Genomic DNA, 24,580 nt, shown 5'->3' with positions numbered 1-24,580 from the left:
AAGCATCTCTGGGGGAGAATAGTGATTTAATAAATTATGGGATAGAAGAAAAAGATATGTACACGCAGTGGGCTGCAGGGAAATCTCAAATCCTAGAAGACAGATTTGGTTTCTGGAATAAAAAATGGGATGGATCCTGTCTGCCTTTGCACCAGGGGTAGCTAGAGTTCCAGACGCGAATTTCTTCCTTTCCCAGAATCCAGCAGCCTAGGCCTCCAGCCTCCTCCTCCCTCGAAGAACTAGGAAAGCCTAGCTCCCATCCCTCCTCCTCCAAGGGACCAGGAATCCAGGATACCCGCTCCCACCTGCGCTCTGTCCTCCAGGGAAACAGTTTAGACACCAAGGCCTCCCCTCCTCCTGCAAGACTCAGGTGTCTGGGACCCCAGCCCTCTGCTCTCCCAGGGCTCCAGGAATCTGGGCTCAAGTGGAGATCCAGAGTCTGAGTCTCCACTGGGGTCTCAACTCTCTTGTGGCTTAGACATTCTCATACAGCGGGTTCACGTACGAAGCCCCTTTCTCTGCTGGGGCTAGGGGTGACTGCTGGAGACCCTGCAGGATGCACTGGTGCAGGAACACGTACTGGGCCTGGGGAGGAGCACGGGGTAGGGGGTGAGGAGTGCCCTTCTGAGCCTGGGCCTGCTTTCCCCCCAGGCCCCACCCCCACCCCCCTGTACCCTCGGGAACCCCATCACCTCAGTCTGTAGCATGAGAGGCCTGCTCTCCCTCATCTTCCGCACGTAGCTGAAGGCTCCCACAAAACGCTCACGCTCCAGCTGCCGCAGCAGGACGTCCAGGGCAATGAAGGTGCCTGTGCGGCCCACGCCAGCACTAGGCAGGAACAAGAAGGGGTCAGGCCACAGGAAGGGGGAGTCTTGGCTGATTGGAGGGATCTATTTTTGGAGCACCCGGGATCAGAGTTTTTTATTCAGCAAGATAGCATTCTGGGGGGATACCGTGTAAGTGGTAAAAGCCACTGTGTGTGACTCTGCCTGGAGCTCCTTCTGTCTGCCCGGCCCTGCCTCCAATGCCCTATGCGCCCTTGTCACTTTTCCCAAGCCTGAGAAGTAGGAGCTAACAGCACACCCATTTTACAGATGGAGAAATGGAGGCTGAGAGCAGTGAGGTCGCTTGTCTGTCCCTGGAGACTCTGGAGCTCACACACGAGAAAAAGGAACTCCCAAGCTGACCATTCAAAAATATTTTTTAAACATAAACCCATTTTAAAGTAAACAGTTCAGTGCCATTTAGTACATTCGCGATGTTGTGTGACCACCACATCCAATTAGTTCCCAGACACTTTCGTCCCCCCAGAAGGAGACCCTGTACCCGCTAAGCAGTCGCTCCCCACTCTCCGCTCTCCCCAGCCCCTGGTGACCATCAATCTGGCTCTGTGGGCTTACCTATTCGGGACATCTCCCATAAACGGGATCCTACTACATGTGACCTGTCGTGTCTGTCTCATTTCACTCAGCACCGTGTTATCAAGGTTCTTCCACATGGTGGAACGAACCAGTGCTTCGATCCTTTTTCCGGTTCAAATCAACCGCCTTAACCATTACGCAGGAGTCCCTTCTGTGCTTGGGGGAGGGGATGACCCCCTGCTGGGGACACCTCCAGGGGGTGCTATCCGGGACAGGGCGGCAGCAGAGAATGTAAGAGTGCCACCACAGGCATCAGCTTGACCCCTTACGCCTTGAACCCAAGACGTTCACTTTCTGACTGGGTTTCCCCAGCGCTGTAATGGGGAGGAAACCCTTTTGGTCATGAGGTTGCCCTGAGGACCAGCAAGACCGTGACTGCGGAGTTTCCATCACGTCACTGGCGGTACGTGCTCCCCGAATGCAACTGTCACTGTAACCAGAGCCCCCATTTCAGAGGCTGTCGGCCACTCTGGAGCAAGCCTCTTTTCGTCCCCCCCCCCCCCCCCGCCCATAACCTCCTCTACAGTCTTCAGTATCAACGACAGGAGAGTGATGGGCGGGATGAGGTTCCCGGCGTGCACTGGAGGTGTTTCAAATGTTTCTCAAAACCTTTGACTGTTTCTCTCTCCTGCCCCTCACCCCTTCCTCCCTTCTCTCCACCGACGCATTCCCCTCCTCCTCTCTTCCATCTCCTGTAGAAGGTTCTGGTTCCCGAAACCGGCAGGGGCTGTTCTCTTAGAGCCAGCGGGTCCTCACCTGCAGTGCACAATGGGGGGGCCTCCCTCCACGGTCTGGTCCAGCCACTGCCGGACCATCTTCCAGAAGGCCAGCAAGGGGTCTGGGGAGTGGGGGACGCCGTGGTCTGGCCAGGTCATGTAGTGGAACTGACGTACACGTAGTGTCTTCTGCTCTTGGATCTAGGGAGAGGGAGGGGAGGCTGGGCAGGGAGCGCTCAGCACCCCAGGGTGGGCTGGTTTCTGACTGGTGGGGGGCATCCCTGGGCACACTGTGGTCCCCTGAGACAGTGACGCAAGTCTAGGCTTCAGGAGGGGTTCTGAGGAGTCGACTGCCCAGATAGTTCTGGGGGAGGGAGCGAGGGTCGGGGTGGGGCTGACAGGGTGGAGCAGACTTACGTGCCGGACCCTCAGGTCTCGTACTGTCCAGTTCTCCAGCACCTTCTCACCCTCCAGGGCCACTTGTAGGTGCCCGTATGTGCATGGCTGGGCGTCTAGAGGCCAGTAGTACTCACACTTCACCTGGGGAACGACTGAGAGGTCAGAGAACCTGTCCTGATGCCCGTCTACACCGGGGCTCTTGTACTCAGTGCCTGGTGATGAGGCGAGACCTACAGGCAGCCAGGTGTAGATTCATCCCAGCCAGGAGGACCCCTCCTTCTCAAGGCCACTGGGTTATATGGACCAATGGATGGGCTGAGGGTACTGGAGGAGGTTGGGGTCACATGGGAGGTCAAGGCTCAACACCTAGACCCTGCGGATCCCTCACCCGGCCGGACTCCACACAGTTGGTCAGCATGACCAAGGTGCGGCTCTGCTGCTCCCACACCAGGCGCCAGAAGTCAGCCACCGTCTGGGGCAGGGGGCCCTGGGCTGCAATGAACTCGCGGGGGCCCCAGAGACCCTGATGGGAGAAAACAGGCAGGTCACAACCCCCTCCAGTCCTTCTCTGCTCAGCTTTGCTCAACGCCCTCCCGGTTCGCAGCCACAACCTTACAGGTATGAAGCTGGCGTTGATGTAGTCGGAGCCTGGTTCCTCCTGCTGGGGCTTCAGGGACACCCGGGACCAGTCGTCTAGAGGAAGAGGCCAGCATTAGTTAGTGAAGCAGAGACAGGCGTGGGAGACCCAGGAAGGTGTGGAGACAAGACTGAGACCCAGGGACTGAGGGCACACAGGCTCTGGGAGCCCTAAGAAGGGTGGATTGACTTCAGCAGGGAGGAATGGGCTGGGTGCCCTCCTCACAGGGGGTAAGAGCTTTGTGTCCCATAGGGAATAAGGGAAGGGGCCAGGGATGGGGTATTGACAAAGTCACAGCCAGGGGTAAAGTCAGCAGAGGCTTTAAAACTCACAGGGCAGCACATTTCGGTAACGGTTCTTGGCACTGTTTTCGAGGGCTGAGGCCACCATTTGAGACTGCTTGGTGCCCTCCAGAGCCAATCGCTGCGGGCAGAGGCAGAGAGGGGGGTGGGGAGCATGGACCCTGGAGTCTCTCCATCTTCCCCGGAGGGCACCCCCGTTCAGCATCGCCCCACTCACCCCCGCGCCCTGGCATTCTGTAGCACCCGCAGAAACGTGTACCATCACCCCGCAGGGCATTGGGGAGGCTTGGGGGACAGTGGGGACCAGAGAGGTAGGCAACAGAAGACACAACTCGGGGAAACCAACGTGTTTCCTTAGGGCTGACCCGAGGGCGCGTAACGGTGTCACAGGCGAAAACATAATTGTGCCTGAATTTTTTTGCATACGCAAAGAAAGGTGTGGCGAGGTCTGGGGTGGGCACGTGGGGCTCAGCTCAGCCCCTCGCTCGTCACCACACCTGGTACTCCACCGCGAAGCCGCTGTTGGCATCCTTCTCGTTCTTCCTCACGTGGGCAGCAAAGTCTTGTGCCGGAATGTTCTCCAGGAGGCTGTGGGAAAAGGGCAGAGTTTAACTTCCCTTGGCCCTGTGATCTTGGGATAAAAGAAAGGGCTTTTTTTTTTTAAGTTTATTTTTATCTATTTTGAGAGGCAGAGAGCAAGCGGGGGAGGGGCAGAGAGAGAGACAGAAGCCCAAGCAGGCTCTGAGCTGTCAGCAGAGTCCGCCGTGGGGCTTGAACTCACAAACCGTGAGATCATGACCTGAGCTGAAGTCACTGAGCCACCCAGACATCCCTGGGCCTTTTTTTTTGGGGGGGGGTCGCTCTTTATTTCTTTTGACCCTCTTCTCCCGACTCAACTACCCTCCACCCTCTGCCTCGGGCAACCAGTATCTGTTCTCAGGTTCTATCAATTCAGTGTTTTAAATTTTTTTCAAATATGGGGCACTTGGGTAGCTCAGTCAGTTAAGCATCAGACTTAACTTCGTCAGACTTGATTTCGGCTCAGGTCATGATCTCCCAGTTCAGGAGATCGAGCCCCGCTGACAGTACGGAGCCTGCTTGGGATTCTCTCTCTCACCTCTCCCTCTCTGCCCCTGCCCTGGTCACTCTCTCTGTGTGTCTCTTTCAAAATAAATAAATAAACATTAAAAAAAAAAAAAAGGCAGGACATTGGGACACAGGCCACATCATGGGTGAATCTGGGGAACATTATGCTAGCTCAGATAAGCCAGTCACAGAAGGACCAATACTGTGTGAATCCACTTCTGTGAGGTAGGTCCCTAGAGGAGTCAAATCCAGAGACAGAGAGTAGACCGGGCGGGGCACCAGGGGCTGATGGAGGCGGAGGGGGGATCCTGTTCAATGGGGACAGAGTTTGGGTTTTGCAAGATGAAAAAGTTCTGGAGACAGACGGTGGGGACGGCTGCACAACAGTGGGAATGTGGGGGCGCCTGGGTAGCTCCGTCAGTTCAGCGTGAGCTCGTGAGTTCGAGTCTCGCTTCGGGCTCTGTGCTGACGGCTCAGAGCCTGGAGCCTGCTTCCGATTCTGTGTCTCCCTCTCTCTCTGGCCCTCCCCTGCTGGCTGTCTCTCTCTCAAAAATAAATAAACATTAAAAAAATTTTTTTAAAAAGTCTTTGACCTCACGCAGCTCCAGCTCCTTCTTGCTCATCCTCTTGTAAGACAGCTTTATAAACACTGTCTTGGCCCAGTTCGGAGGCCGGGGGCTAGAGGCCAGTCCGCCCTTCTTGAGCAGTGGTCAATCCCACAGGCCCACCACCTCGTGCATGTGGCTGTCACACGCTGAGCCACTATGCAGCTGCCCTCAGCCCTCAGGCCCGGGTGCCTGACAACCAGAGGCAGCCCTTACACCCCGGAGCTCGCCCAAATCATTGCACTGGCCTCGAGCTACCCATTCCTTCCCACGGAAACCATAACTAAGGCTCTTGCCCACCATTGTCCCCACTTCCCCTGCCTCCCGACTGAGCCTGTGTGACTTACTGAGGACTCCCCTCTTGGGATCTGTTGCCTTTATCACACCTAAGCAACAACAAAGCCTGTTAACACAGCCCGTGCACGTTTAAACTGCTCACACACACCAGTTTTCTCTGCTTCTTTTCTCCACATCACCAATGCCTGGTGTCTGCAGCACCACTCCACAGGGGAGTGACCCCTTTCCCCAAAGTCCCCCTATCCTATTTGCCTCCTTATCTCCAATTCTTTTTTTTTTAATTTTTTTAATGTTTATTTATTTTTGAGAGAGAGAGACAGAGCATGAGTGGGGGAGGAGCAGAGTGAGAGGGAGACACAGAATCGGAAGCAGGCTCCAGGCTCCGAGCTGTCAGCACAGAGTCCGACGCGGGGCTCGAACCCTCGAACTGGGAGATCATGACCTGAGCCGAAGTCGGACGGACGCTCAACCCACTGAGGCACCCAGGTGCCCCTCCTTATCTCCAATTCTAAGGGCCGCCTCTCAGTCCATCCTTGGAGGGATGGCTCAGCAGCATTTAGTTCTGCTCCTGTCTTCTTCCTGGACCCGCTGCCCCCACGTGACACTCTGGTGCCACTCTGCTCAGTCGCCGAGATACCCAACATTCTCTAAATGCTCCCAGCATGCTCCTGCCCCAGGGCCTTTGCACCTGCTGGCTCCTCTTCCTGGAACGCCATTTCCCAAGATGTGCACATGAGTCTGTGCACAAATGACTTCCTCTTAGTCATCTTCTTGGTATGGCTTTACCTGGACAATTTTCTCCAATTTTCTCTAATTTTAACACCCTATCTTAAATATTCTTCTACCTTTTCCGGGGTGCCTGGGTGGCTCAGGAGGTTAAGTGTCCAACTCTTGCTTTCAGCTCAGGTCACGATCTCACGGTTGGGAGATGGAACCCCGCGTTGGGCTCTGTGCTGGGCATGAAACCTGCTTGAGATTCTCTCCCTCTCACTCTCTCGCTCTCTCTGCCCCTCCCCTGCTTGCCCTCTCTCTCAAAAACAAAAGGAAAAAATAATAAAATAAAATCGGCTTCTACCTTTTCTATCGCCACTTCTTGCTCTACTGCCTCCTGTATCACAACCTCTATTATCTTGTTTATTAATGATTTTTTTTGTGCTCGAATGTAAGCTTCACGAAGGCAGGAATCTTTGTTTCTCTCACGGTGTCCTCTGTGCCTAGAACAGTGCCTGACACATGATACACGTGCTGAGTGAATCTTTTGTTGGAGGCACATAATCCCAGAGCTGGAGTTGGTTCCAGAGCCCCTGGCCCAGGCCGGAGGGGGGCGATGAAAGGCTTGCGATCCTTGGGGCAGAGAGCATTGCGTGTCGGGGTTCGCTGAGCCCACCCGTTGACCTATCCGGTGACCAGCAAGCACCCCTCGATTTGACCTGACAGTGCTTCTTCCAGATACTTCTCCAACTCTTTCTGCTTACCTGGAGCCCAGAACCTTGGGTGCCGGTTTCCTCTGGCTCTTCTTGTGCCTGGGAAAGAGACATTGGAACAGAAGGCTTGGGGGGTCAGGCCGGAACAGGGATCCTCACCCTCTCCCTGCCACCCCGTCCCCACCCGAAGATGGTCAGTCAGCCCTGTGACGAGTCCCACCTCTTCTTCAGGAAGAAAATCAGCAGGCCCACCAGGATGAGAAACAGGACCACGCCAACGATGGCTCCGGCGATGACCCCTGGGTTAGGAAGTACGGGGACCGTTGGAGTCAGCCTCTTCCACTGGCAACCTGTCTCTCCTAGCTCTGTCCTCACCCAGACTGTGACCGGAGGGCTGACAGGGCAGATGCGAGGGCAGAGAAAGGAGAGGAGAAGGCCTCTGGATAGAGCCCCACCTCCCACCCAACTTTCCCGAGGAGCCTGGTCCAAAGATATCATTTGCTCAGGTAACCTGGCTGCCAGAGTGCCTCTTCCCCTCCTTGGCCCAGATTAATGATTCTCGGCGTGGGCGATTCTGTCACCGATGTCTGGGGACATTCTGGGTTGGCACCATGGGAGTGGTGTTGCACTGGCATCCAGCAGGCGGGGGTCAGGGGCACTGCTCAACATCCTACAATGTACAGGACGGCCCCCACAGCAAAGAACGATCCATCCCCAAATGTCAGTAGGGTCAAGATTGAGAAACCACATTGACGGCATTGATGCCTCCCGCCAGAACAGAGACTCGTGTTTTCAGAGGTTCTGTTTGCTAGCAGAAGGGCACCCCTGCAGTGGTGGTGCCCACGGTCTTGGCCCCAGGCTCTAATGGGCACAGATCCCTCAGGGTCTGTCCTTAGACATCTGGTCTTGGAGCAGACTCCAGCCTGCCTCCATCAGCTGTCGTGGCCCCAGGATGCAGCTTCCCAACAGCCCTGGTTACGAGGACCTGTCAACAGGCTCTAGAAGGGTCTCACACAGCCCGTTCCCCTAATGGACCTGGTCCCCATGGACACAGGGATCTTTCCTCTCCCTTCCAGAGACCCTCTTTGCTGCTAAGCAAGAGACGTTCCTGGGCAGCAGGAACCAGAGAAGCCCAGTTGGGCATCTATCTATCATTGCCCCAACCTGCCATCTCTCTCCAGATAAGAGACGCAATCTTATAAGAGGTCCTGATTCATAGAAGGTGACAGATGGGGCCCAGTGAAGCTTATGGCCACCATCAAAGGTATATGATCAGAGTTTTACTAAGTATGAGGCCCAAACCTCTCCCAAATACGCCACCAATGAGTGGAACATGGTGCAGTCGTGTTGGGGAAAAAAAGTTTGGCACTTCTCCAGAAGATAAACACAGAGTTAAGTACTTGATCCCACAACTCCATTCCTGGGGATATACCCAAGAGAAAGAAAGTTCCTTTCTGCACAGGAATGGGTACATGAATGTCCATAGCACCATTACTCATAATAGCCAAAGAGTGGACACCACCCAACGGACCCATCCACAGACGAACAGATAAACGAAATGTGGTCTCTGCATACAGTGGAATATTATTTAACAATAAAAGGCAATGAAGCACCGATACGTGCTACAACATTGATGGACCTTAGAAATGGTACAGCAGGTGAGAGAAGCCGGCCACCAAAGACTGATGACACACATCACAGAAGGATGATGATATTTTTAGGAGACGTCCAAAACAAGCAAATCTATAGAGACAGAAGATAAATTTGAGATTACCGAGGCCAGGTTGGTGGGGAAGTGAGGGAATTAGGGGCTGATGGTGTAAGGAGGTGATTTTTCTTTAGTGAGTAATGAAAATAGTGTAAGAGTGATGGGTTGGCCAAGTCCTGTGGGTGTAGTGAAGCCATTAGCTGTACACTGTCAGTGGGTGAATTGTATGGTATGTGAATTATATCTCAAGAAAGTGGTTTTGAAGAAAGCAGCAAAGAAAGCAAGCAGGGAAACACAAAGGACCCCTTGTGTAGGTAAGACTCCTTCACAACAGAGCCCGATGGGATCTAGAGAGTCTTTCACCGTAGCTCTGTCCCCGTGGGGATCTGCTTACCTGCATTCTCCGTGTGGCAGGTCACAGGGGCAGACGGGGCCCTCATTCCATCCCAGATGGTGGTGACGGTGGCTGGGTAAGACTGAGCTGGCTGGAGATCCCACACAGACACGCCCCTCCCACAGGACGATCCATTTTGGCAGTCCCGCTGTCCACCCACCTGCAACTCAAAGGCCTCGTAGCCTCCCATGGGGCAGGACCAGGTCAAGATGACCCCGTGGCCCCCAGAGGTGCTGATGCAGGAGGTGATGGTGACTGGGCTCGGGGCTGGGTGGAGGAGACAGGAGGAGTCAGTAGGAGCCATACAGGGTGCCTTTCCATCTCCCCACCCTACCCCCGCTTCCCGCCGCTGGTGCCAATTCTCTGAGAACTAGCACATCCTTTCCCTCCCAAAACCAAAACACCTCTCTTCACCTCTCATTTTCTGTCCTCCCCCAATGGACACGCAACAGATCCCTTCGGACTACCACTCCCATGAGCCCTTGGGCTCTCTGTATCACTGCAGCTTAGCAAGGCATGACCCCATGGCCTGATGGGATTTGGAGTCCACTCTTCCCATTGCCCCCGGACCCCACCTCAGCTCCCACCAGGTAGAAGGGGGCCCATCTCACCTGTGGATGCAAGGAGGCTCTGCGCATAACTGGTCACGTTGTTCCTGTCTGCCCACACGCTGAAGGTGTACAGAGTCCCGGGTTCCAGGGTCTGCACCTCATACCAACTGTCATTGGTCCTGCCTGTGTGGTTGGTCTGATGTCCCTGGGGGTCTTGCTGTCCCTGGGGATGTCCCCCAGGGGTCCACTGGACCCAGTACGTGTAGAGCTGAGAGTGAGGGTCTGTGGGGACCTTCCACCGCAGGATGATTGAGTTGCTCGTCTGGTTTTCCTTGTGTAGATCCATGACTGTGTTGGGAGCTGAGGAGGGAGGACAGGAGGTCAAGGGGGTGGCTGTATCCTCAAGGACCCTCCCGCCTGAGCCTGCCCACCTTCCCTGACCCCTCAGTCACCAGACGAGTCCACTTCCTAAGAAGAGTGAACCTCAGAAGAGAGGCCAGGTAGGGACCAGGATCACCAGGGCCCTCTCTGTCCTGAGTCTATCGCCCTGGGTCCTACGCATCACCTTTCTCAGGTGAGCAGACCGAGGCAGGGTCCTTCCTTACTTCTGGGCCCTTCTTTTTTTTTTTTTTTAATTTTTTTTTCAACGTTTTATTTATTTTTGAGACAGAGAGAGACAGAGCATGAACGGGACAGGGGCAGAGAGAGAGGGAGACACAGAATCAGAAGCAGGCTCCAGGCTCTGAGCCATCAGGCCAGAGCCCGACGCGGGGCTCGAACTCACGGACCATGAGATCGTGACCTGAGCTGAAGTCGGACGCTTAACCGACTGAGCCACCCAGGCACCCCCGGGCCCTTCTTTCTTGACGGAGCTGTTGTCTTTAGTCTTCTTAGCCCAAATAGCCGAAGACTAAACAGTTCCAGGCTCCATGCACACACAGTGAACCTAGTTCCTGGGGGTAATTTTGGCTCCTGTCACACTTGGAACCCTTCACATATAGGCTGAGAGCTGGGTTGCTTGGGGTTCAGCTAGTATACTGGGATGAGCCGTGCCCTTCTGTCTTCTGGCTTTGTTGGTTCCTGAGGGGTGGTGCTGGATGGTCAGGGGCTCTCTTCATCCCCAAAGACAGACCTCACAATTAGAAAGTTCTGGCTGCAGAGGACGGACTCTTCCTAGAAGGCAGACTTACAAGCTCAAGGTTCTATGAGGCTACGTGGGGTCACCAAAGTCTCCCCAACCCTCTCTCTCTCTCCCATCCCAATAGTACTGGCTCTGTCTAGAACCAGCGCGAGTCTCACCAGTGGCTCCAGTGAGTGTCCGGTTGTCACTGCTGACCTCATTCCTCTCTGCCCAGACGGTGATGATGTACAAGCTCCCAGCTTCCAGTTCTGTTAGTATGATCCCGGTATCTGTGGTGTTCCGGATGCTAATGGCGCTGGTGCTCTCCTTGACCCATGAGACCCCGTAGGTGTAGAGAGGATGATCTGGGTCCGAGGGAGCTGTCCAGCTCAAGGTGATGGAGCTGTTGGTCTGCTTCTGCACACTGAGGCTCGTCACTGCGTTGGGGACTGGCAGAAGGAACAGAGGGTCAGAATATCCTCTCCCTGGTCCACGAGAGTCCAAAACACACGGACGGACCTCCTCCTGGGGCAGCCAGCCTTGTTAAAGAGCATTTCTAGACAGGGAACCTGGGGGTAGGGACGGGACACCTGCAGCCTTATGCTCAGCCGCAGACTCCCAGACAGGCCCGTCCCCAGAAAAGGCCACCTGTCTCCTGTGGACTCAGGATTTGGGCACAGCTCGGCGAGACCGTAAAGACGGTGGCTGCATCCCAGAACCCAAAGGTGGTGCGATCTTTGCTGGTTCTTCAGCTCTCACCAAAAGAGAGAGTGGGCATTGATGTTTGTCATCGGGGGACTTACTGGGGTTCTTGTCTGGAACCAGCACAGAATTCATTCTTTTCTGCCCACACAGAGACAAGTTATACAAGGTCCCAGTTTTGGGTCCCTCTACCGTGAAACTGAAGCTTTGGATAAGTGTTAGGTCTCAATTCTGTCTCCCTCTCCAGTTCACTGGACCCAATAAATGTAGTCCCAAAGGCCAGGGCCCAGGGGGCACCTCCCAATCTGAGTGATGGAGTTGGTGGCCTGAGCTTCCATTCTCAAGACCGTGATACACTTGGGAACCAGGAGAAGAAGAGTCGGAGGGTCAGAGTGTCCACATTCCATGGTACCTAATGTCCCCACAGTTGAGGCAACGTGCCTGTGCTCCCTACACAGTCCTGGTGGCTAAGGAGAGACATCCCCTAGTCTTAATGTCTGTATTCTAGAGGGTCCCAGACCCTGACTGATCCCAGCTCAGAACCTGTGATGTTCTTTCTTCAACTCCTGGTCAACATGACCCAAAGAGATGCTCAAAAATAAATAAACGTTTTTTATTTATTTTTATTTTTTTAAAATTTTTTGGTAACGTTTATTTATTTTTGAGACAGAGAGAGACAGAGCATGAACGGGGGAGGGTCAGAGAGAGGGAGACACAGAATCTGAAACAGGATGCAGGCTCTGAGCCATCAGGCCAGAGCCCGACGCAGGGCTCAAACTCACGGACCATGAGATCGTGACCTGAGCTGAAGTCGGACGCTTAACCGACTGAGCCACCCAGGCGCCCCCGGGCCCTTCTTTCTTGACGGAGCTGTTGTCTTTAGTCTTCTTAGCCCAAATAGCCGAAGACTAAACAGTTCCAGGCTCCATGCACACACAGTGAACCTAGTTCCTGGGGGTAATTTTGGCTCCTGTCACACTTGGAACCCTTCACATATAGGCTGAGAGCTGGGTTGCTTGGGGTTCAGCTAGTATACTGGGATGAGCCGTGCCCTTCTGTCTTCTGGCTTTGTTGGTTCCTGAGGGGTGGTGCTGGATGGTCAGGGGCTCTCTTCATCCCCAAAGACAGACCTCACAATTAGAAGGTTCTGGCTGCAGAGGACGGACTCTTCCTAGAAGGCAGACTTACAAGCTCAAGGTTCTATGAGGCTACGTGGGGTCACCAAAGTCTCCCCAACCCTCTCTCTCTCTCCCATCCCAATAGTACTGGCTCTGTCTAGAACCAGCGCGAGTCTCACCAGTGGCTCCAGTGAGTGTCCGGTTGTCACTGCTGACCTCATTCCTCTCTGCCCAGACGGTGATGATGTACAAGCTCCCAGCTTCCAGTTCTGTTAGTATGATCCCGGTATCTGTGGTGTTCCGGATGCTAATGGCGCTGGTGCTCTCCTTGACCCATGAGACCCCGTAGGTGTAGAGAGGATGATCTGGGTCCGAGGGAGCTGTCCAGCTCAAGGTGATGGAGCTGTTGGTCTGCTTCTGCACACTGAGGCTCGTCACTGCGTTGGGGACTGGCAGAAGGAACAGAGGGTCAGAATATCCTCTCCCTGGTCCACGAGAGTCCAAAACACACGGACGGACCTCCTCCTGGGGCAGCCAGCCTTGTTAAAGAGCATTTCTAGACAGGGAACCTGGGGGTAGGGACGGGACACCTGCAGCCTTATGCTCAGCCGCAGACTCCCAGACAGGCCCGTCCCCAGAAAAGGCCACCTGTCTCCTGTGGACTCAGGATTTGGGCACAGCTCGGCGAGACCGTAAAGACGGTGGCTGCATCCCAGAACCCAAAGGTGGTGCGATCTTTGCTGGTTCTTCAGCTCTCACCAAAAGAGAGAGTGGGCATTGATGTTTGTCATCGGGGGACTTACTGGGGTTCTTGTCTGGAACCAGCACAGAATTCATTCTTTTCTGCCCACACAGAGACAAGTTATACAAGGTCCCAGTTTTGGGTCCCTCTACCGTGAAACTGAAGCTTTGGATAAGTGTTAGGTCTCAATTCTGTCTCCCTCTCCAGTTCACTGGACCCAATAAATGTAGTCCCAAAGGCCAGGGCCCAGGGGGCACCTCCCAATCTGAGTGATGGAGTTGGTGGCCTGAGCTTCCATTCTCAAGACCGTGATACACTTGGGAACCAGGAGAAGAAGAGTCGGAGGGTCAGAGTGTCCACATTCCATGGTACCTAATGTCCCCACAGTTGAGGCAACGTGCCTGTGCTCCCTACACAGTCCTGGTGGCTAAGGAGAGACATCCCCTAGTCTTAATGTCTGTATTCTAGAGGGTCCCAGACCCTGACTGATCCCAGCTCAGAACCTGTGATGTTCTTTCTTCAACTCCTGGTCAACATGACCCAAAGAGATGCTCAAAAATAAATAAACGTTTTTTATTTATTTTTATTTTTTTAAAATTTTTTGGTAACGTTTATTTATTTTTGAGACAGAGAGAGACAGAGCATGAACGGGGGAGGGTCAGAGAGAGGGAGACACAGAATCTGAAACAGGATGCAGGCTCTGAGCCATCAGGCCAGAGCCCGACGCAGGGCTCAAACTCACGGACCATGAGATCGTGACCTGAGCTGAAGTCGGACGCTTAACCGACTGAGCCACCCAGGCGCCCCCGGGCCCTTCTTTCTTGACGGAGCTGTTGTCTTTAGTCTTCTTAGCCCAAATAGCCGAAGACTAAACAGTTCCAGGCTCCATGCACACACAGTGAACCTAGTTCCTGGGGGTAATTTTGGCTCCTGTCACACTTGGAACCCTTCACATATAGGCTGAGAGCTGGGTTGCTTGGGGTTCAGCTAGTATACTGGGATGAGCCGTGCCCTTCTGTCTTCTGGCTTTGTTGGTTCCTGAGGGGTGGTGCTGGATGGTCAGGGGCTCTCTTCATCCCCAAAGACAGACCTCACAATTAGAAGGTTCTGGCTGCAGAGGACGGACTCTTCCTAGAAGGCAGACTTACAAGCTCAAGGTTCTATGAGGCTACGTGGGGTCACCAAAGTCTCCCCAACCCTCTCTCTCTCTCCCATCCCAATAGTACTGGCTCTGTCTAGAACCAGCGCGAGTCTCACCAGTGGCTCCAGTGAGTGTCCGGTTGTCACTGCTGACCTCATTCCTCTCTGCCCAGACGGTGATGATGTACAAGCTCCCAGCTTCCAGTTCTGTTAGTATGATCCCGGTATCTGTGGTGTTCCGGATGCTAATGGCGCTGGTGCTCTCCTTGACCCATGAGACCCCGTAGGTGTAGAGAGGATGATCTGGGTCCGAGGGAGCTGTCCAGCTCAAGGTGATGGAGCTGTTGGTCTGCTTCTGCACACTGAGGCTCGTCACTGCGTTGGGGACTGGCAGAAGGAACAGAGGGTCAGAATATCCTCTCCCTGGTCCACGAGAGTCCAAAACACACGGACGGACCTCCTCCTGGGGCAGCCAGCCTTGTTAAAGAGCATTTCTAGACAGGGAACCTGGGGGTAGGGACGGGACACCTGCAGCCTTATGCTCAGCCGCAGACTCCCAGACAGGCCCGTCCCCAGAAAAGGCCACCTGTCTCCTGTGGACTCAGGATTTGGGCACAGCTCGGCGAGACCGTAAAGACGGTGGCTGCATCCCAGAACCCAAAGGTGGTGCGATCTTTGCTGGTTCTTCAGCTCTCACCAAAAGAGAGAGTGGGCATTGATGTTTGTCATCGGGGGACTTACTGGGGTTCTTGTCTGGAACCAGCACAGAATTCATTCTTTTCTGCCCACACAGAGACAAGTTATACAAGGTCCCAGTTTTGGGTCCCTCTACCGTGAAACTGAAGCTTTGGATAAGTGTTGGGTCTCAATTCTGTCTCCCTCTCCAGTTCACTGGACCCAATAAATGTAGTCCCAAAGGCCAGGGCCCAGGGGGCACCTCCCAATCTGAGTGATGGAGTTGGTGGCCTGAGCTTCCATTCTCAAGACCGTGATACACTTGGGAACCAGGAGAAGAAGAGTCGGAGGGTCAGAGTGTCCACATTCCATGGTACCTAATGTCCCCACAGTTGAGGCAACGTGCCTGTGCTCCCTACACAGTCCTGGTGGCTAAGGAGAGACATCCCCTAGTCTTAATGTCTGTATTCTAGAGGGTCCCAGACCCTGACTGATCCCAGCTCAGAACCTGTGATGTTCTTTCTTCAACTCCTGGTCAACATGACCCAAAGAGATGCTCAAAAATAAATAAACGTTTTTTATTTATTTTTATTTTTTTAAAATTTTTTGGTAACGTTTATTTATTTTTGAGACAGAGAGAGACAGAGCATGAACGGGGGAGGGTCAGAGAGAGGGAGACACAGAATCTGAAACAGGATGCAGGCTCTGAGCCATCAGGCCAGAGCCCGACGCAGGGCTCAAACTCACGGACCATGAGATCGTGACCTGAGCTGAAGTCGGACGCTTAACCGACTGAGCCACCCAGGCGCCCCCGGGCCCTTCTTTCTTGACGGAGCTGTTGTCTTTAGTCTTCTTAGCCCAAATAGCCGAAGACTAAACAGTTCCAGGCTCCATGCACACACAGTGAACCTAGTTCCTGGGGGTAATTTTGGCTCCTGTCACACTTGGAACCCTTCACATATAGGCTGAGAGCTGGGTTGCTTGGGGTTCAGCTAGTATACTGGGATGAGCCGTGCCCTTCTGTCTTCTGGCTTTGTTGGTTCCTGAGGGGTGGTGCTGGATGGTCAGGGGCTCTCTTCATCCCCAAAGACAGACCTCACAATTAGAAGGTTCTGGCTGCAGAGGACGGACTCTTCCTAGAAGGCAGACTTACAAGCTCAAGGTTCTATGAGGCTACGTGGGGTCACCAAAGTCTCCCCAACCCTCTCTCTCTCTCCCATCCCAATAGTACTGGCTCTGTCTAGAACCAGCGCGAGTCTCACCAGTGGCTCCAGTGAGTGTCCGGTTGTCACTGCTGACCTCATTCCTCTCTGCCCAGACGGTGATGATGTACAAGCTCCCAGCTTCCAGTTCTGTTAGTATGATCCCGGTATCTGTGGTGTTCCGGATGCTAATGGCGCTGGTGCTCTCCTTGACCCATGAGACCCCGTAGGTGTAGAGAGGATGATCTGGGTCCGAGGGAGCTGTCCAGCTCAAGGTGATGGAGCTGTTGGTCTGCTTCTGCACACTGAGGCTCGTCACTGCGTTGGGGACTGGCAGAAGGAACAGAGGGTCAGAATATCCTCTCCCTGGTCCACGAGAGTCCAAAACACACGGACGGACCTCCTCCTGGGGCAGCCAGCCTTGTTAAAGAGCATTTCTAGACAGGGAACCTGGGGGTAGGGACGGGACACCTGCAGCCTTATGCTCAGCCGCAGACTCCCAGACAGGCCCGTCCCCAGAAAAGGCCACCTGTCTCCTGTGGACTCAGGATTTGGGCACAGCTCGGCGAGACCGTAAAGACGGTGGCTGCATCCCAGAACCCAAAGGTGGTGCGATCTTTGCTGGTTCTTCAGCTCTCACCAAAAGAGAGAGTGGGCATTGATGTTTGTCATCGGGGGACTTACTGGGGTTCTTGTCTGGAACCAGCACAGAATTCATTCTTTTCTGCCCACACAGAGACAAGTTATACAAGGTCCCAGTTTTGGGTCCCTCTACCGTGAAACTGAAGCTTTGGATAAGTGTTGGGTCTCAATTCTGTCTCCCTCTCCAGTTCACTGGACCCAATAAATGTAGTCCCAAAGGCCAGGGCCCAGGGGGCACCTCCCAATCTGAGTGATGGAGTTGGTGGCCTGAGCTTCCATTCTCAAGACCGTGATACACTTGGGAACCAGGAGAAGAAGAGTCGGAGGGTCAGAGTGTCCACATTCCATGGTACCTAATGTCCCCACAGTTGAGGCAACGTGCCTGTGCTCCCTACACAGTCCTGGTGGCTAAGGAGAGACATCCCCTAGTCTTAATGTCTGTATTCTAGAGGGTCCCAGACCCTGACTGATCCCAGCTCAGAACCTGTGATGTTCTTTCTTCAACTCCTGGTCAACGTGACCCAAAGAGATGCTCAAAAATAAATAAACTTTTTTTTTTTTAAATTTTTTGGTAACGTTTATTTATTTTTGAGACAGAGAGAGACAGAGCATGAACGGGGGAGGGTCAGAGAGAGAGAGAGACACAGAATCTGAAACAGGCTCCAGGCTCTGAGCTGTCAGCACAGAGCTCGATGTGGGGCTCGAACTCACAGACCACGAGATCACAACCTGAGTGAAGTCGGCCGCTCAACCGACTGAGCCACCCAGGCGCCCCTAAATAAACGTTTTTTAAAGGGGAGAGAGAGAGAACTGCAGCAGGTGGCACTCACCTGTGGTGGCGTTGCAAATTGTGGCGTTGCTGGCGACTCCATTTTTCTCTGCCCACACAGCAAATTCATACAAGGACCCGGGTTGCAGTCCGTCCACCACGAAGCTGGTGTTGGTTGTGTTCTGCGTCTCACTCCCATTCCACTGGATCCAGTAGACGTAGTTCTGAAAGTGAGGGTCACCTGGCTCCTCCCAGATCAGGGTGATGGAGCTGGTAGTCTGAGCCTCTACCTTCAAGTTCCTGACGGCATAGGGGCCTGAAAAATTAGGGAAAGGGGTCCGGTGTCAGCAAGGGAGCAGATCAGGGGTACAGTCAGTGGACATTTTTAGCCCTCAAAGTGTCCAGTCCTGCCTCAACTTCTGGTCCCAGGAGAGGTAAGGCGTGTGGTCTAGACCAGCACTTGTCCAACTTTAGTGTGCGTACATAACACTGGGGATCTCGTTAAGATTCGGGTTCTCGTTCGGTGGGTCTGAGATGAGACCCAGACTCTGCATCTCCAGCCGGTTCTCGGCACACGCCGGCACTGCCCACCCATGGACCAGAGTTTGAGTAGCAAGGGTCTAGACCAGCAGTTTCCAACAGAGCTGTTGCAAAGATGGAAATGCTGTTCCAAAGCCCAGTATAAGAGACACTATCCCAGGGGGATACGGAGGGGGACTGGGACCCCCTCATCTGAGCTCTTGAGCTCATAAAACATGAAACTGGATTTTCCATTTTAGTGAACTGAATTTTATTTTATTTATTTATTTATTTTTCAACGTTTATTTATTTTGGGGACAGAGAGAGACAGAGCATGAATGGGGGAGGGACAGAGAGAGAGGGAGACACAGAATCGGAAACAGACTCCAGGCTCCGAGCCATCAGCCCAGGGCCCGACGCGGGGCTCGAACTCACGGACCGCGAGATCGTGACCTGGCTGAAGTCGGACGCTTAACCGACTGCGCCACCCAGGCGCCCCAGTGAACTGAATTTTAAATAGCCCCACGGGGGCGCCTGGGTGGCTCAGTCGGTTGAGCGGCCGACTTCAGCTCAGGTCGTGATCTCGCGGTCCGTGAGTTCGAGCCCCATGTCGGGCTCTGTGCTGACAGCTCAGAGCCTGGAGCCTGTTTCGGATTCTGTTTCTCCCTCTCTCTCTGTCCCTCTTCAACTCGTTCTGTCTGTCTGTCTGTCTGTCTCTCTCTCTCTCTCTCTCTCTCAAGAAATAAACATTTAAAAAATGTAAACTATCTTCTGGTTCTTTTATATGTCGATTACATTTCAAAATGATAATATTGATAATATTTGGGGGCACATGGCTGACTCAGTCAGTAGAGCACGCGACTCTTGATCTCAGGGGTGTGGGTTCGAGCCCCATGTTGCTCGTGGAGCCTGCTTTTGAAAATGGATAAGCCTGGGTGACTCAGTCAGTTAAGCATCTGACTCTTGATTTTGGCTCAGGTCATGATCTGACCTGGGCTCGAGCCCCATGTCGATCTCTGTACTGACAGTGAGGAGGCTTCTTGGGATTCTCTTTCTCTCTCTCTCTCTGCCCCTCCCCCACTTGCTCGCACATGTGCTCTCTCTCTCTCTCAAAATAATTAAATAAACTTGGGGTGCCTGGGTGGCACAGTCGGTTAAGCGTCTGACTTCAGCCAGGTCACGATCTCACGGTCTGGGAGTTCGAGCCCCGCGTCGGGCTCTGGGCTGATGGCTCAGAGCCTGGAGCCTGTTTCCGATTCTGTGTCTCCCTCTCTCTCTGCCCCTCCCCCGTTCATGCTCTGTCTCTCTCTGTCCCAAAAATAAATAAACGTTGAAAAAAAATTAAAAAAAAATAATTAAATAAACTTTTAAAAATGATAATATTTTGGATCTATTGAGCGAAATAAATTCTCATTTTATAATTGATTTCACGTTTCATTTTACTACTTTTAAATTTCTTTGTCTTTTTAAGTAATCTCTACACCTCATGTGGGGCTCAAACCCACAACCTGGAGATCAAGAGTCACATGCTCTTGATCTGAGCCAGCCAGGCACCCATCTTTTTACTTATTTTTAAAGTGGTTGACATTGGGGCACCTGGGTGGCTCGGTCGGTTAAGCGTCCGGCTTCCGCTCACGTCGTGATCTCACGGTTCGGTTCGTGGGTGGGAGCCCGGCTTTGGGCTCTGTGCTGACAGCTCAGAGCCTGGAGCTGCTTGGGATTCTGTGTCTCCCTCTCTCTCTGCCCCTCTCTTGCTCATGCTCTGTCTCTCTCTCTCTCTCTCTCTCTCTTTCAATAAATAAACAAACAAACATTAAAGTGGTTGATCGAAAACTTAAATTTACACATTTGGCTTCCGTTCAATTTCTCTTGGGCGACAGAACCTGCCATGTCCTTGTCGCTGCCGGCCACCTTTTGGGAAAAGCAGAAGTCGAGAACATGGCCATGACTGCCTCTCACCTGTGCTGTTTTGCAGAGTCTGCTTGGAGCTGTTGGTCTCTTCCTGCTGCACCCACACGGAAGACTCATGCGGAGACCTGGGCCCAAGTCCGTCCACCGTGAAACTGGTGTCGGTCGTGCGTGGGGCCTCAGTTCCGCCATCCCGTCCGCTCCACAGGCCCCAGGGGGTGTGGTGCCTCCGGTCCAGGCCACGGGGCGTCTGCCACTGCAGGGTGATGGAGCTGGGGGTCCGGTCCTCCGCAGTCAGGTTCCTGCCGGGGCTGGGGGCTGAGGATCAGGAAGGAGGGCCCAGTGTGAGCACAGGAGGTCAGTACTGGGCCTTCCACGACACCCAGCGCTTGCCTGAGTCCAGAAAGGACCGTTTCCTTGAGTGCCGGCCATGGATCACCGTGCCCTCCGTGAGACCACCTCCCCACACCAGAGCTCACACGGGTTTGGGTGCAACCTCTCCGTGTGGGCGGTAGACTCAGCAGGGGTCACTCACCAGCCGCCCTGGCCCCTGTCCAGCTGCACAGGCCCTGGGAGAACACAGAGGGGAGAGTCAGACTCTGAGCCTCGTCTCCCTTGACCCAGGGGAGACTGCAGGGCTGGTGGCAGGGGGGAGGGGGGAGGAGGGATCTGGCCAGCCACCCTCCTGTCCTCTGCCCTAACCCAAGTCACTGGGGCCTGAGGGAGAGGAGGGACACAGCCAGCTGTCTCCTCCCTCGAGGCTCTGCTCTAACAAAGGTCACTGCAACATCCATCTGTCTTTTCTTGGTGTGTGTGTGCTGCAGCCGGGAGTGTGGCAGGGGCGGGGCTCCAGGGACCCAGGAGCTAGGGTTGGCTCCACTGATAAGGCCAGGGGATAATGGTTACACATTCAGAAAACTATGGCTCTGGAAGACGAGGGGCAGGAAGTTAATCAGCAAAGTGGTAATGGGGGAAGATACTGAGGTTGGGGACCAGGAGCCAGACACCTGGTCTGAGGGAGGAGGGGCCGGGGGCCTGGACCCCTGGGTCTGAGGGAGGAGGGGTCTGGGGACCTGATTCCTGGGTCTGAGGGAGGAGGGGGCTGGGAGCAGGACTCCTGGGTCTGAGGGAGGAGGCGCTGGGGGCTGGACTCCTGGGTCTGAGGGAGGAGGGGCTGGGGGTCTGGACTCCTGGGTCTGAGGGAGGAGGGGGCTGAGGGTCTGGACTCCTGGGTCTGAGAGAGGAGGGGGCTGGGGACATAACTCCAGGATCTGAGGGAGGAGGGGGCTGGGGGCAGAACTCCAGGATCTGAGGGAGGAGGGCGCTGGGGGTCTGGACTCCTGGGTCTGAGGGAGGAGGGACTGGGGGCCTGGGCTCCTGGGTCTGAAGGAGGAGGGGGCTGGGGGCCCAGACTCTGGGTCTGAGGGAGGAGGGACTGGGGGCCTGGACCCCTGGGTCTCGGGGAGGAGGGGCTGGGGACAGAACTCCAGGATCTGAGGGAGGAGGGGGCTGGGGGCAGAACTCCAGGATCTGAGGGAGGAGTGGGCTGGGGGCAGGACTCCTGGGTCTGAGGGAGGAGGGGGCCAGGGGCTTGCACTCCTGGGTCTGAGGGAGGAGGGGCTGGAGTCTGGATTCCTGGGTCTGAGGGAGGAGGGCACTGGGAGCCTGGACCTCTGGGTCTCAGGGAGGAGGGGCTGGGGGCCTGGACTCCTGGGTCTGAGGGAAGAGGGGCTGGGGGCAGAACTCCAGGATCTGAGGGAGGAGGGGGCTGGGAGCAGGACTCCTGTGTCTGAGGGAGGAGGGCACTGGGATCCTGGACCTCTGGGTCTGAGGGAGGAGGGGCTGGAGTCTGGATTCCTGGGTCTGAGGGAGGAGGGCACTGGGAGCCTGGACCTCTGGGTCTCAGGGAGGAGGGGCTGGGGGCCTGGACTCCTGGGTCTGAGGGAAGAGGGGCTGGGGGCAGAACTCCAGGATCTGAGGGAGGAGGGGGCTGGGAGCAGGACTCCTGTGTCTGAGGGAGGAGGGCACTGGGAGCCTGGACCTCTGGGTCTGAGGGAGGAGGGGCTGGAGTCTGGACTCCTGGTTCTGAGGGAGGAGGGCACTGGGAGCCTGGACCTCTGGTCTGAGGGAGGAGGGGCTGGGGGCCAGGACTCCTGGGTCTGAGGGAAGAAGGGCTGGGGGCAGAACTCCAGGATCTGAGGGAGGAGGGGGCTGGGGGCAGGACTCCTGGGTCTGAGGGAGGAGGGGGCTGGGAGCAGGACTCCTGGGTCTGAGGGAGGAGGGGGCTGGGAGCAGGACTCCTGAGTCTGAGGGAGGAGGGGGCCAGGGGCTTGCACTCCTGGGTCTGAGGGAGGAGGGGCTGGAGTCTGGACTCCTGGGTCTGAGGGAGGAGGGCTGGGGGCCTGGACTCCTGGGTCTGAGGGAAGAGGGGCTGGGGGCAGAACTCCAGGATCTGAGGGAGGAGGGGGCTGGGGGCAGGACTCCTGGGTCTGAGGGAGGAGGGGGCTGGGAGCAGGACTCCTGAGTCTGAGGGAGGAGGGGGCCAGGGGCTTGCACTCCTGGGTCTGAGGGAGGAGGGGCTGGAGTCTGGACTCCTGGGTCTGAGGGAGGAGGGCTGGGGGCCTGGACTCCTGGGTCTGAGGGAAGAGGGGCTGGGGGCAGAACTCCAGGATCTGAGGGAGGAGGGGGCTGGGAGCAGGACTCCTGTGTCTGAGGGAGGAGGGCACTGGGAGCCTGGACCTCTGGGTCTGAGGGAGGAGGGGCTGGAGTCTGGACTCCTGGTTCTGAGGGAGGAGGGCACTGGGAGCCTGGACCTCTGGTCTGAGGGAGGAGGGGCTGGGGGCCAGGACTCCTGGGTCTGAGGGAAGAGGGGCTGGGGGCAGAACTCCAGGATCTGAGGGAGGAAGGGGCTGGGGGCAGAACTCCAGGATCTGAGGGAGGAGGGGGCTGGGGGCAGGACTCCTGGGTCTGAGGGAGGAGGGGGCTGGGAGCAGGACTCCTGGGTCTGAGGGAGGAGGCCTGGGGCCGGGACTCCTGGGTCCGAGGGAGGATGGGCTGGGGGTCTGGACTCCTGGGTCTGAGGGAGGAGGCCTGGGGCTGGGACCCCTGGGTCTGAGGGAGGAGGGTCTGGGGCCCGGACTCCTGGGTCTTCGAGGGCACGCCTGAGTCTTGCCAGAAAGCACAGTTCACTCTCACAGTGGACGGCAGTATCTGAGAGCCCAGGTGTGAGGCTCACTGACAAGCCGGAAGCCTGCTTCCTTCTCTGGGAAGCTCCTACTCCCTCAGGATCCCAGCTCCCCACCCCTGTTTGGGAGCACTCACCAGCAGCACCAGGCTCCCCCAGGCCCCGAGGCTCCCTCCGGTCCCCATCATGTCTCCAGACACTGCCGAGGGACCCAGGTGTCCCAGCCCTGACCTTCCACCTGCTGGACTTTAAACGCGAGAATTTCCCCTTTCTGAGTCTCATGGTGGTGAAGCCACGGGCCAGGGTGGGAAGGGAGGAGGAGGAAGTGGAGGCTCCCGGCCCCGCCCCACCCCTCAGCCCGGTCCTCACCTCTGCGCACTCCTGCGCCCCGGCCCCGCCTCTCAGGCCTGCCATGGGGTCTCCCCTCCCGCGTCCCCTCACACTGCCCCACCCAAATCGCCTGGGTCAGGGGCCGCTTCCCCGCCGCCTCCGCCATGAATGCACAGAGCAGGTCCTGAATGGTCAGGCCGGAGTCAGGCCTGGGAAAGAGACACCTCCAGCTCCATCTGTCAAGGGGCAGAGGAGGCTGGGTCCAAAGCCCTGTCCTGAGGTGGGCTCTGTGCATTGACTCAGGCCCCGTCACCTCTCCCTGCCTCCACAGCACAGCGGCCCTCACGGTGTGAGCCCTGTTCATTATCACTCCTGTCTGCCTATCACATATGACATGGCATATGGGCCCCCCCGTCCCCCCCCCTCCCGCCAGGTGCACCCTCCTCCTGTCCTCCAACCATCTCCCTCCTCCCCTTCCCTGGGGATGCAGTCAGAGATGGACCACACTGGGTTGGACGGGGTCAGGACCCTGTGCTATTTCCGTCACAGGCCAAACTGTTAGTATTTGCTTATTTGCCTCCCCCGCCCCGTTTGACCTTGACCAAGTGGCTTAGACTCGCAGTGACTCAGATTCCCCAGCTGTAAAAACGTGAATACAACTGCTTATCGATATACTGTGGGTAAGAAATGACTGCGTACATATAAAATCTTAGAATGATGGCCGGCCCTTTTAAAACGCTTGATAAATCATAGCCACATTTATTTATTTGTAATCGTTGTTCGTTTATTTATTTTGAGGGAGTGCAAGTGAGCAGGGGAGGGGCAGAGACGAAAATCCCAAGTAGACTCCACACTGTCAGTGCAGAGCCCGACACAGGGCCTGAACCCACAACCGTGAGATTGTGACCTGAGCCAAGATGGAGTTGGATGCTTAACCAACTGAGCCACCCAGGCGCCCCAATTTTTGGGTCATCCCTAAGACCTCCAGA

General features: G+C 55.5%; 1 protein-coding gene across 1 annotated transcript; it reads right to left on the bottom strand.

Moving 5' to 3' along the window:
• Positions 1 to 7: 7 nt before the first annotated feature.
• PTPRH (protein tyrosine phosphatase receptor type H) lies at positions 8 to 24,002 on the bottom strand. The gene is made up of 22 exons (XM_043600972.1): positions 23,399 to 24,002; positions 20,613 to 20,646; positions 20,129 to 20,395; positions 17,712 to 17,966; positions 16,215 to 16,569; positions 14,891 to 14,955; positions 14,395 to 14,785; positions 13,071 to 13,135; positions 12,660 to 12,965; positions 10,840 to 11,109; positions 9,601 to 9,900; positions 8,990 to 9,256; positions 7,108 to 7,186; positions 6,939 to 6,986; positions 3,973 to 4,063; positions 3,506 to 3,596; positions 3,153 to 3,229; positions 2,925 to 3,059; positions 2,555 to 2,677; positions 2,178 to 2,338; positions 693 to 828; positions 8 to 585 (listed from the first exon to the last, which is right to left on the bottom strand). The coding sequence occupies exons 1-22, from the start codon at positions 23,447 to 23,449 to the stop codon at positions 475 to 477; spliced, it is 3,678 nt and encodes a 1,225-aa protein (XP_043456907.1). The 5' UTR covers positions 23,450 to 24,002; the 3' UTR covers positions 8 to 474.
• Between the last annotated feature and the right edge of the window lie 578 nt (positions 24,003 to 24,580).

The sequence above is a fragment of the Prionailurus bengalensis genome, chromosome E2 (genome assembly GCF_016509475.1).
Source record: "Prionailurus bengalensis isolate Pbe53 chromosome E2, Fcat_Pben_1.1_paternal_pri, whole genome shotgun sequence".
Classification (NCBI taxonomy): Eukaryota; Metazoa; Chordata; class Mammalia; order Carnivora; family Felidae; genus Prionailurus; species Prionailurus bengalensis.
The sequence above is the reverse complement of the archived record's forward strand: the minus strand, read 5'-3'. Positions and strand labels throughout refer to the sequence as shown.

Excerpts from the sequence above, each read along its gene's own strand:
- PTPRH (XM_043600972.1), bottom strand. The coding sequence starts at position 23,449 with ATGATGGGGACCGGAGGGAGCCTCGGGGCCTGGGGGAGCCTGGTGCTG. Across the intron at positions 7,187-8,989 it reads CTGCCACACGGAGAATGCAG|GGGTCATCGCCGGAGCCATC; the intron begins GTAAGCAGATCC and ends TTCCTAACCCAG. Across the intron at positions 3,597-3,972 it reads GCTTCGCGGTGGAGTACCAG|CGATTGGCTCTGGAGGGCAC; the intron begins GTGTGGTGACGA and ends CTCTGCCCGCAG.